The 12662-nt window shown below is 42.4% G+C and overlaps 1 protein-coding gene across 1 annotated transcript; it reads left to right on the top strand.

Annotated features, from left to right (window-relative positions):
- The first annotated feature begins 879 nt into the window (after positions 1-879).
- LMOD2 (leiomodin 2) lies at positions 880-10204 on the top strand. The gene is made up of 3 exons (XM_006149199.3): positions 880-1330; positions 7957-9318; positions 9827-10204. The coding sequence occupies exons 1-3, from the start codon at positions 1058-1060 to the stop codon at positions 9851-9853; spliced, it is 1662 nt and encodes a 553-aa protein (XP_006149261.1). The 5' UTR covers positions 880-1057; the 3' UTR covers positions 9854-10204.
- Positions 10205-12662: the final 2458 nt, after the last annotated feature.

The following is a 12662-nucleotide window of genomic DNA, read 5'->3' as shown; positions in this document are numbered from 1 at the left end:
TTAATATTTCACACTCACTATTATTTGTCTTTTTAGAATTTTATTTGCAAATCTAACTTTTCATTTCTTTCTTTTTTTCTTTTTTTAATTACACAGGGTGTCACATGTTGCAAATCTCTGTTTCCACCTCCCAAGTAGCTGAAATTACAAGAATATACCACCAGACTGAACTTTTTTTGGGTGGGCCAGGGATCAAACCCCAGCCCTCCTAGGTAGCCTCAGCTTATCAAACAACAGTATCCACCACACTACCCACAGCTGGGCCCAAACGTAGTTTTTTCCTAACACTCATGATGAGAAGGAAGCCATTTTGGGCAGTGGAGAAAGCTACTTCTTCCTTTCCAGCTGTCTGACTTCAAATTTCTCACTTAATCTCTCCGTGCCTCGGTTGCCAAAATCTGTTAAAGAAGGATCATGTTATTCATCTCACAGGATTTATGATTAGGAAAATTATATTGAAGTCCTTTGTAAACAGCTAAGTACAGTACGTTAATGAACTACTATATTATTATAGCCTTTTGTCTCATCAGTGCCACCTACGATGTGTTTAGAGAACCCAAAACTCTGCCTATGGAGTATTGTGGAGTCATTTCCCAACCCTGGAGATTATAATTAAAGAATCTTTTCATGGCCATTATGGTGGGGGTAAGTAATTTTCAAAGTAAGTTTTGTTTCCTTGCTGTTTGAACACAACACAAGAAAAGCCGTGTTACTCCCTATCTGAAACACTCTCTGCTTGTCCTCATGAGCTATCAGGCTCAGCTAAATATGGCCCTGGCCAGTATGTTAATAATCCCCACTGGTTCAGAGACCTCCATCCACCACCGATGTGACATTCTTTGTGTTCAAATGTCTAGCTGACGTCGGATGCTTAAAACAGCCCATGCCTTCACCCCTCTCTGCATTGTCACAGCCGGTATCACCACTCTTAAAAGGCTATCGCAGCCACTCCAGCACCAGTTGCTGACCGGCCTACCCACTTGCCTCCTTGCCTGCTTCTGGCTGCCTTGAATGTCTCATTCTTCAAGCGCCTTGTGGGTCTGACAAAGCAGGGACCATGTCTACCTTTGGCTATAGAAGAGGACTTAGTAAATATGAATCCATCGACGAGGATGAACTCCTCGCCTCCCTGTCGGCTGAAGAGCTGAAGGAGCTTGAGAGGGAGTTGGAAGACATTGAACCAGACCGCAACCTTCCCGTGGGGCTAAGGCAAAAGAGTCTGACAGAGAAAACCCCCACAGGAACATTCAGCAGAGAGGCACTGATGGCCTATTGGGAAAAGGAGTCTCAAAAACTCTTGGAGAAGGAGAGGCTGGGGGAGTGTGGAAAGGTAGGCTCTCAGGACTTTTCCTTGGCTACTCCCACCACCCCACTCCCTACCCCAAACCCAAACACCCCAGTTTTCTCTAACTTCTCAGTCCTTATCCCTTTAATCTTATAATCCATTTGTACCTGCAACAGAAAAATTTCTCAGGCTGAAATAGTCACGTCAATGGCCCGCCAACGATCATAATACATGAAATTCATAGCTGAGATTTTTTTGATTGACTAAAAATGAGAACCTTGAAAAGAAAATAATTTACATCCAAGGTATTGGCTTAAACAACATTTTCACAGACGTAAGTCTAATTTGAGCTAGAAGATTCAATGATATGCCACAGTACTTGTTTCTGATATATATATATGTATGTGTGTATATAGATATATATATTTTTTCCAGTTAAGTGCATCTATTTTCTTCTGTAAAGACAAAAGTAGAACTCTGGTTGTGTCGACTGTGATAATGACTACATAAAAAAAAAAGAAAAGAAAAGAAAAAAGAAAAAAAAAAAAACACAGTTAAAAAACAGTTATTCTCTTCCAACACCATAAAGTGTACTGGAAGTACCTGATATTGTTAGATCTTGAGTAGATACTCACTTTAAAGATTCCTTTTCCATTTGCCCATTGGAGAAATTAGGGATAGTGTTTCTTTTGTGAGTCACAAAAATCTTTGAGATTTTGATAAATTCTGACCCTTCTCAAAAAAACAAAAAAATGCACACATCCTTGTGCCTTCTCAAAAAAACAAAAAAATGCACACATCATTGAACACACACACACACACAAAGTTTGGTAGAGCATTTTAAAAAGATGACCTACATTCTGAAACCCATCTGCAGACCCAGGTTAAGGATACCAGGGTGGATTACGTCTAAGATTCCTTCCTGCTTTATGATGTTGATTCTGAGACCAGGAAATGTGCTTGTATCAGAGCTTCACGATCAGAGGTCTACTAAACTCTTACGTACTGTCCAGTAAACAGTTACAAGAACTTGCCAAATGAGTCATTACTACAGGAAAGTTCAAAAGTAGTTACAGCCGTACAATGTTAATATAAGACAGAAATGCCTGAATTTGTGGAAGAACACAGATCAGGAGCAACCATTTAAAACCCTTGTACGCCATTGGAATCATCTAAAATCAAAATGGCCTAAAGCCAATGGCAAAGCTTCCACAGTACTAATCTAGGAACTGTTAGATGATCTTAATGATAGGGTGTGTGGCTGCTTTTGCAGCAAGATATGTGTGAGTTTTGTTCATGTCAATCATCGCAGGAAGGGCCATGGAGATCAAGCTAGGGCCTGCCAAGGCCACGGAGGTCGCCTGTGTGGAGGAGCTAGCAGGAGAGGTGAAGAAAAGGGATGCCCTTTGTCTTTTCTCTGATGTGAAAATGAGTGTTAAAAGTCTGATAAAATACAATGACATTTTTATTACAGTTATTAGAACACTTCCTTAATAAAAGAGAATAAGACGGTGTTAGAATATCCAGGACATACAGCCAGCTATGCCAATGCCCAAACAAAGGCATTTTAATGTACTAAGGTCCTGACGGCAGTGGGAACCAAAGGGCAAAGCCTGTTGTCAGCTGTTGAAACCCACCTGATCCTGCCAAGGTCTTGCCGATCCCTGCCAATGGCTTATCAACTCAATTAGAGAGGCCTCGGTGCTGATGTCCTGATTCTTTTCTCAGCTGGTTAACTTTTCTCCCACTGCTTCTTCTCTGCTTCCAGCTGTCTCCGTAGTCACAAGGAGTGCTGAGCAGAAGCTTGCAGATGGAGGGTGTAAATCCAGTCCCACCACAGGAAAAAACTTTAAGCAGCTGAGCGGTGGGTGGGGGAGTGGAGCAGCTGCATATGCGAGGAGGCAGGGATGAAGGGAAGGGACTGAGGGTCTGGGCGTTTCCGATACTGGCTGTGGACCGTCTTAGGAAAAGCATGCACTATGTCTATTAAATGACTGCTTTCTGCCCACTCGGGCTCACGCTAACTTAGGCTGCACAGAAGCTCCAAGGAGCCCTGGAGACCCAATAGTACAGCTCGCTCAGCTCAGGTGTCTGCTGGATCTGGGCAGAGGTACTGAGGAGTTTCCTCACATGGTCTCATTTCATTCTTACTTTCTGCAGATGAGCACTGAGACTAGGAAATGTAAACTCATTTGAGATTAACAGTTGGTAAGTAGAAGTGAAATTCAAACAACCTATTGGCACAAAGACCATGCCACAAAGACCATCTCAAAATTGAAGGTGCCTGACCAACTACGGCAGCATCACCTGAGAACTTGATGTTTTTACATTTTTGCCATGGGGCATATGTGCTCTTCAGAAAGACACAGAGGGAAAATGAGAGCATCTCCCCCGCCAGGGGGATGGACGTGCTATAATCCCTTCTCCTCCATTCTCCTCTTGGGATTTTGTGTAGTGTGATTTTCAAACTGCCAGTTCTGGGACTTGAACTGTGGTTGGCCAGGTGGGGGTCCAGCATCTTAACCACCATGCCATCTGCTGGCCCCACCTGGGAACTTCTTCAAACTGCAAATTCTAGAGTTTCCCACAATCTGCTGAGTAAGAAACACTGGGATGGGGCCTGGCACTCTGTAGTCTAAAGAGCTCTCCAGGGGACTGTGACACGCGCTGAAATTTAGGAACCATTCAACATACTCTACTTTCCTAGAAACCTAGAGAGGTTTAATAAGTTGTCTAAAATCAACCAGTTCTTTAAGGGCAGAAATAGAACCAGAACTGAAAACCAAGCCTCTTGCCTTCTCGTTGGTGTAATGATGCCACAGAGGCAATCAGGAGAAATGGTTTGCCGCCTCCTCCTCACTGCTTTATTTATTCTCTGAAACAGCATTCATTTCCTCTCTAGTTAATCCCTTGCCAGCCTCCCTCTGCCTATTCCCACCTTCCCACCTCCACTCTCCAAGGCTCTAGAACAGTGTCTTATCAGAGATCTGAACAGACAGTCCTTCCCAGCCACCCTGTGTCAGATTAATTTATAACGGAGCTAACATTTGTTTTTGTTGCACCCTGCCCCCTGTCTTTAGACAGTCTCTCTTCCATCCAGTGTTTTTCTTCCATATGTCTCTGACTAGGGTAACTAACTTTCTCAGATTGTCCAGGACTATCTAGATTTTAGAAGTAAAAATCTTGCAACCTGGAAAACCCTTTAGACTCAGGCAGAAGGGATCAGTTTGGTCACCTTCCTCTCACTCAGTCCTATCAGTACTGTCTCCTGGGTCTAGCCCTGGCCTCAGCTGCTGTTAACCAAAGTCGGTCTAGTGTCATCCAGTCTATTGCTATTTATCGAGCCCCAACATGTTAAAAATTGTCCCAGGCCAGAACAACAGACATGGTCCTAGCTAACAGTACACTGAGAAAAATAACAAGTTATTAAAATAAAGTGTGATGGGCACTTTATTGAGGGAGGGAAATGCTATGGGAACACATTATAGAGATAGTCTGTGGGGTATGAAAGAAGGCTTTCTGGAAAAAAGTGTCATTTAGAAGTTATGTAAGAACTAATGTTGCTAGATAACAGTTTCAAATATCTTTTCAAGTACATTTTGAGAGAAAAACAGCTCTTGCAGATAGAGCTTAAAGGTCTTAAAAAAATAATAATAAAGAAAAGCAAAGGTGGGTCCAGGTAGACGCTGCTACTTGGCATGCAGAGGCCACCTGTGTGTGAGGCCTAGTTTCACTCCCAACCCACCCTAAAAGGCCAAGTATGGTGGCACACACCTGTAGTCCCACCTACTCCAGAGGATGAGGCAGGAGAATCAGAAGCTAACAGCCAATATCGGCAGAGAGAGCCTATCTAACTTAAGAATTAAACAACAACAACAACAACAACAAAAGGGATAAAATGTAATGGTGGCATAAAAAGCAATATATTGGATATTGATTGAGACAGGCCCCTTTCCTCCAAATACTAAAAGAATTTGCAAAACACAAACACATTTGCACACACACAGCTGACATGCACCGACATGGAGAGGGATGAGGGAGGAGAACTCAACCCACAATTCCTTCCTTCCTCCAGTTAATCCATGCACTCTAGTGCTGGACATATAAGGCTTCCTCTCTCTGTTCGTATGTGCCAAGAGGCTTAACTAGAGCCAAACTCTTTCTGTAATGTTGGTGGTTGTGACTTGAAGCAGGCTGCCACCGAATATTCTATCTCTCTAACACACACACACACACACACACACACACACACACATGCTCACACAGAGTATGCCTTTCCCCCCTGCTCCTGAAGATGTGAGTAAATTAAGATTGGACAAGTCATCCCAGGAGGGGCTGACCCCTTCCCAGGCCATCACTTGGTGCCTGCCACTCCAAACCAGTGGATAACTGCAGGCTATTTTGTGATAGCAACTGGGCAAACAAACCTGGAGACTAGTGCAGTGTTTTCCAAAGCTCAATCCACATGCCTCCAGCAGCAGGAGCCCTCAGGTCAAAAAAAAGTTGCCAACAGAGGGAAGAAACAGGGCTCTGGGGACAAGAGAGAGCCCTAGGACTTTGGAAATGAGAAAGAAAGGACTGAAAGGATATTATGAGGGTAAAGTCCACTCGATCAGCAATTTCCAGACTTTTTTTTTTTAAAAAAATAGGAAAAAATAGCAAAAAAAAAAAAAAGAAAGAATAAAAGAAAAAAAGAAAGAAAGAATCACTTGGTTTTCTTTGCACACAGAGTTGTAACAGGAAAGACAAAGAATGAAAGTGTGTTTGCCTTAAAGCCTTTCATAATTGATACTTGCTAAATAATTTAAGTTCATTAAGCTGGCAATGACTTGCTTCAAGGTTTTCTACTGTTCTCTTTCTGCTCCACATTATTGGTTAAAATCTAGTGAGGGCCAAGGGTGATTATCTTTCCTACCTGGACTCTGCAGCCTGTGTCACTTAACCCTGAGTTAGCTGGAGGTTTCAAGGTGATTTGCCAGATGCGGCGACCTGCACGTTTTCCTTTGTGGAGTTTTGACCTCCCATCTTGGGCAGCAGTCCTACCTGCAGGCATCCCTTCTCCAGAGGAGGGTAGGCACTGCAGCAGCTCTCAGGGGGTATGGAATCCCTGTGCCAGTTGTGTACTGGAGAAGGAGATAAAGGCTGGAGGAGCAAATGACAGCCCAGCTTCTGTCTACACTGAGACAAGCCAGGGCAGAGGGCAATGAGTTCTTATCACATCTGCTACTGATGGCAAATTTGGGGAAAAATTTTTAACATTATAAAAGGAGACTTAGGGGCAACAGGTGGCATGATGGTTAAGGTGGCTGTACTCCCACATGGCTGACCATGGTTCGAGTCCCAGACCTGGCAACTTGCCTTCTCACTTTCCCTCTCTCTCTGTCTCTCTCTGGTCAACTTCAACAAAGTAAATAAATTAATAAAATAATAAAGGGACCAGCAGGTGGCATGGTGGTTAAGGCGCTGGACACTCCCACAAGGGCAACCACGGTTCGAGTCCTGGACCTGGTGGCTTGCCTTCTCACTTTCCCTCTCTCTCTTTCTCTCTCTCTGTGTCTCTCTCTCTGATCAAATTAAAATAAATGAGTGAGTAAATAAAATCAAATAAATAATCCTAAAAAATTATTAAAAAAAAAAAAAAAAAAACGGAGGACTTAGGCCAGCATGTGGCATGGTGGTTAAGGTGCCAGATTCCCACGTGGCTGACTACTCTTTGAGTCCGGGACATGGTGGTTTGAAAATCATGCCAGGTGTGTATGCGTGCATGTCTAAAATTCCTAGAGGAGAATGAAAAGAAGGGATTACAATGTGGCCATCCCCCCCACTAGTGGGGTAGGGATTTCTCACTTACCCTTTCTCTGTCTCCCTCTATCTCTCCAGCAAGTGCATGCACTCTATGGCAGATACTTAAAAAAAGAAAAAAATCGGAGGACTCATGGGCCAGCCCCTGGCATGGTGGTTAGGGCAGCTTACCACCTTGTCAACTGCACTGCTTGAATCCTAGGCTATGCATGCATGGTGTGTGTGTATGCATGCTCAAAATCCCAAAAGGAGGGAGAAATTAAGGAGAATGGATTGAAGCACGACCATTCTCCATGGAAGATGTTTTCTCACTTTCTGTCTCTCTCTCTCTTTCCAATGAGCACACGAAATCTTGCCAAATTTAAAAACAAATTTTTTTTTTCTTGGTATAAAAAGAAGGACAGGTGATTCGGAAGGGAGGGTTGAATTTGTGAAACTAAGTATTAGGTTGTTGGGAAAGTCATGACATGTTTTCCTATACAAAAATTCATCACAGCTTTCCTAATGACCCAATAGATGAAAATCCAAGTTCAGAATCAGTGGATACAAAATTGAAAAGTTTATCAAGGGTTTTTCAAAGCTGAAGTTCTGACTTGTTTGAATTGGTAGATTGGTACTATGTTTTTATTCAATAAATTAATTGAATTCTGGATATTCTGCAGAAAACAAAATAAAATGTTAGTAGGAAATGTTATTGATGGTTATGTGACAAAATGTTAATTGTGGTCACCTGAACTAAGAAGATCAGAAGGCTGGGATTGTTCTTTTCTTTTGTTATAGGCTTTTGTATCACTTGCCACGTGTGACTTTTGTAAATTTTAAAATATGCTTAAAAATGAAAAACTTAATGACAATACCATTCTCTGCAGGTTGCAGAAGAAGACAAAGAGGAGAGTGAGGAAGAGCTGATCTTTACTGAGAGTAACAGTGAGGTCTCCGAGGAGGTATATACAGAAGAGGAAGAGGAACAGGAGGAGTCCCAGGAGGAAGAGGAAGAAGAGGAGGAAGAAGACAGTGAGGAAGAGGAAAGAACAGCTGAAAGTGCTAAGGGGATTAATGGAGCTGTCAGTTATGAGAGTGTCAGTTCTGACAGCTCTAAGCCAAAGACATTTAAAAGTCAAATAGAAAACATAAACTTGACCAACGGCAACAGCAGAAGGAACACAGAGTCCCCGGCTGCCATTCACCCTTGTGGAAATCCTACCGTTATTGAGGATGTTTTGGAAAAGATTAAGAACAACGACCCTGACACCACGGAAGTCAATCTGAACAACATCGAGAACATCACAACGCCGACCCTCACCCGTTTCGCCGAAGCCCTGAAGGACAACACGGTGGTGAAGACCTTCAGTCTGGCCAACACCCGCGCTGATGACCCCGCGGCGATGGCCATCGCGGACATGCTCAAGGTCAACAGGCACATCACGAATGTAAACATCGAGTCCAACTTCGTCACGGGGAAGGGGATCCTGGCCATCATGAGGGCGCTGCAGCACAACACCGTGCTCACCGAGCTGCGCTTCCACAACCAGAGGCACATCATGGGCAGCCAGGTGGAGATGGAGATCGTCAAGCTCCTGAAAGAGAACACGACGCAGCTGAGGCTGGGCTACCATTTTGAGCTCCCAGGACCTCGGATGAGCATGACCAGCATTTTGACAAGAAATATGGATAAGCAGAGGCAAAAGCGGATACAGGAGCAAAAACAGCAAGAGGGATATGAGGGAGGAGGCTCCAATCTGAGGACCAAAGTCTGGCAACGAGGAACGCCTGGCTCTTCGCCCTATGCATCTCCCAGGCACTCTCCTTGGTCATCACCAAAACTCCCCAAGAAAGTCCAAACTGTGAGGAGCCGTCCTGAGTCTCCTGCGGCCACACCCCCACCTCCTCCTCCTCCACCTCCTCCTCCCCAAATGCTGCCACCACCACCTCCCCCACCGCCTCCTCCTCCTCCTCCACTCCCGGAGAAGAAGCTCATCACCAGAAACATTGCAGAAGTCATCAAACAACAGGAAAGCGCCCAACGGGCATTACAAAACGGACAGAAAAAGAAAAAAGGCAAAAAGGTTAAGAAACAGCCAAACAATATCCTGAAGGAAATTAAAAGTTCTCTGAGGTCTGTGCAAGAGAAGAAAATAGAAGACAATTCCCGACCTTCTACCCCACAGAGATCAGCTCATGAAAATCTCATGGAAGCAATTCGGGGAAGCAGCATGAGACAGCTAAGGCGGGTAAGTCACCCAAGCACAGGCATCCCCACAGAGTTAGTGAATGAGCCGGCCTCCACTGCACCATGGTACCCTGGTCCCTTTGCAAGATGCCTATTCATATTTGTAAATGTTTTAGCATGTGAGAGCAAGCCTTTCGGGTTTGAAGCATTGGGAGCAGGCTTTTGTGTGAGCACATTTCCATCTGGGAGGTTTGCCTGAGCCCCTTTCTTTGAAATATCAATCTTGTGAGGGCCACCATCATTTGAAGACACTCCAACATGTAAAAATCCTGATTTCCTTAATAAGAAAATCAGGGAGGCTAATCTACATTCATCACTAATAAAAGATTTGATTGCAATGTTGCAAATGACTTAAAACATAATTTATACTATAAAATGTGAATGCCATGCAGTAATAATTAATCCCTAGTTGAATTCTTCTCAGAGAAACTGCTACGGTCGCACCCCACAGACATTTTTCTTTGTATCTTTTACATTGTTTCACTGAAAGAAATCCCCTATTTTTGTAGGTGGAAGTTCCTGAAGCTCTGCGATAAACACACCATATTTACAAGAGGATGCAGAACTGTTCAGTAGTATTAAATAAAGCGCATTGAGGTGTTTCTAAAATACCTTCTTTCCATTTGAAATGTTCCCTGACTTTAAAAATAGCCTTACCCACTAATTCTGCAGAGAATTTTAAGAAACGATCAGCATGATTCTTCTGTAAATATGAAAATGAACTTTTTTATGTGAGATTTGTATTGGCAAGAAACGTTTAAAGAAGCTCTTCATAGTTCTGGATTTGTTGGTTACTCTGAGGTAAAATGAGTTAATAAAACGTGCTGTTATTTTTGTAATCCCAATAAATTTGGATCGAAGTATTTTTTTCTTTTTTTTAAAAGCCAGACTAGTATTTTTTTTCCTGTGTGTATATATATATTTATTAGATGTGTTTGTAACATTGCTGAATATTAAACAATCACATTCTCACCAAAAAGGGTTTGGGGCCTTAGCATTTTCCTTTCTTTGTTTCCTCATATACAAGAAAATCTGAACAGATCTTTCTTACAAACTGGAATCAAGAACTTTCTTAGAAGATTATTTTGGTAATGAGACGAAAGTTGGGAAAAGATCCCAATGTGGCCATTATCATCTTGGATTCATTGAAGTTAGACCTTGACTGACAGCTGACACTCCTGTATTTTGCTCAGTCTGATGGGTACTCAGGAATCAATTTAATCATTCATTATGATAATTATTTCTAGAAAGAAAAAAAAAAAAGGAAACTTAGGAAGTCTCTTTTTTTTTTTTTTCTTTTTTTTGAGATCTTGTTATAGGGTGTGTGCACTCGCCAGAGAAACAGAGAGACAGAAAGCAAGAAATCACCCTCCAGGGAAGATGGCCATGCCACAGTCCCTTCTCCTCCATTCTCTTCTCAGGATCTTGGGCACACATGCACATGTGCCCAACATGAGTTTCAAGCCACTGGGTCCGGGACCTGAACTTTGGTTGGCCATGTGGGAGTCTAGTGACATAACCATTATGCCATCTGCTGGTCCCAGGAAGTTTGATAGGGTGGAAATAAGTGCTTGGAGGATACCTGAAAAATAAACACACAAATTTAGAACTTCTTTATGTGATCTTAAAGTTGCACCATTCAAGTCTCCAACTGAATTCTTTGGATAAGTCTTAGTCCAGTGGTTATCAGCTTTATTTATTTATTTATTTATTTATTTTTTGCCTTCACAAACCATGGTGATGTCAACATTCACAAAAAACGCTTAGAGACATGCGCACATGTATTCACAAACCCCAGCTATCATTTTACCCGTGACTCAAGAAGGGTCTGAATCCAAATAAGAGGACATGTTGGAGATTGCCTTCACTCCACTCTAATTTATGAAAGCTATAAATCCCTTCTAAAGTCCTTTGTATTAAGTGTGATTAGCAATGTATCCTTTGTGTCCTACAGTTCATAAGAGTGGTCTTGGCAAGCTCTCTGGATGACCCATTCAATAACTGTTTGTTTCGTGTACAGACCTTTGGATTATCTCCAATCAAGGATTGAGTTTCACTAGAAAAATCTCTTCAATAGTTCTTGAGCCTATTTCTTTTAGCCTGTTCCTATTGTTTCGCCATTTTCTTACTTGAGAAGAACAGCAGATGTAATCACTTTTAAAGAAAGTTCCAGAAGCCTGTAAACTAAGTCAGTGCCCTGACTCCATGTGGGGTGGAGGTGAGGGGTTTGTGGGTGACTATTTCTGAACCAAGTCATCTCATGTACTTCTCACAACAGTGAAAGGTGCTATCCCCATTTTACAGAAGAGAAACCAAGGTGTAGAGAAGTTCAAGTTGCAGGGGAAATTGGGCATCTCATGCCATAAAGCCCATGCTCCTTTTCTGAACCTCTCTGCTTCTGTCCAGACTAAAACCTTCCAAAGGCTCCTCATTATTAGAATAGTGAAAATTTCCATTTTCTTTGGTACTGACTTCACTATTTTTGCCTCTTTCCACTAGTGTTCACAAGTGTGTTAATTATACTTATTGTACAAAGAAATAAAAGCCCAAATGTAGGTTTTTAAAAGGCATGTGCGTGCATATACATGTGTGAACTTAGAACAGAGAACCAAGACACCACTTCCTTTTTCCTGATCCTTGTATGTAAGCAAGGACGGGGCTCTCCTAAATAAAAGGAAAGGCATGAGTACTAAACAGCTTCTAACCCCCATTATGATAAGGTAGAGGAGCAAATGTTTGCTGATAAACTATGTCATTGATAAAGCTACACAGCACTCCTAGAAGGGGGCTAGCGTAGCCCTCCTAAACAGGAGTAGAAGGCGTGCCCTTGCGTGTCAGGAGCTGTGTGGGCTGGGAAGAGAATTATTTAGAAGTTGAATTTTCTCCTTTGCATTTTAAAAAGCTGTCTTTTTGACTTGCAGAAAGTTTCTAGGAGAGCATAGCATGCACCTAGAAGGCACTTCACAAAATTTAAATAAAAGTATGGACCTTCATATTCAATTTATAAAACAAAATATTATAAAGCCCATAATAGAACAAGCACGAGTAAGTCAGATATTGTGTACATTTATCATTAAGGAAAAACATTTCTAGAACATGTTATTTCAGAATCCAGTACAGTAAACATACATGGTGTTGTCCATCATTCTTCAGCACAGGACAGGGATCCTAGTTCATCCTCCCTGCAAACTCATAAAGCTGGAATGAAAACTAATTAGTTCATCCTTTATAAAGAGCCTTTCAACTCACTGGGAGAGAGGCTGTCCAAGACCAGGAGTGTTTAGGGGATGATTTATATGTGCATGCTAATCTCTGAAAGTACACCTCATCCTGATTCGAAAGGGA

Source organism: Tupaia chinensis, unplaced genomic scaffold (assembly GCF_000334495.1).
Source record: "Tupaia chinensis unplaced genomic scaffold, TupChi_1.0 Scaffold000257_1, whole genome shotgun sequence".
Lineage (NCBI taxonomy): Eukaryota > Metazoa > Chordata > Mammalia > Scandentia > Tupaiidae > Tupaia > Tupaia belangeri.
The sequence above is the reverse complement of the archived record's forward strand: the minus strand, read 5'-3'. Positions and strand labels throughout refer to the sequence as shown.

Coding starts and splice junctions, on each gene's coding strand:
- LMOD2 (XM_006149199.3), top strand. CDS start 1,058: ATGTCTACCTTTGGCTATAGAAGAGGACTTAGTAAATATGAATCCATC. Junction 1,331..7,956: donor GGCTGGGGGAGTGTGGAAAG/GTAGGCTCTCAG, acceptor CATTCTCTGCAG/GTTGCAGAAGAAGACAAAGA. Junction 9,319..9,826: donor GCATGAGACAGCTAAGGCGG/GTAAGTCACCCA, acceptor CTATTTTTGTAG/GTGGAAGTTCCTGAAGCTCT.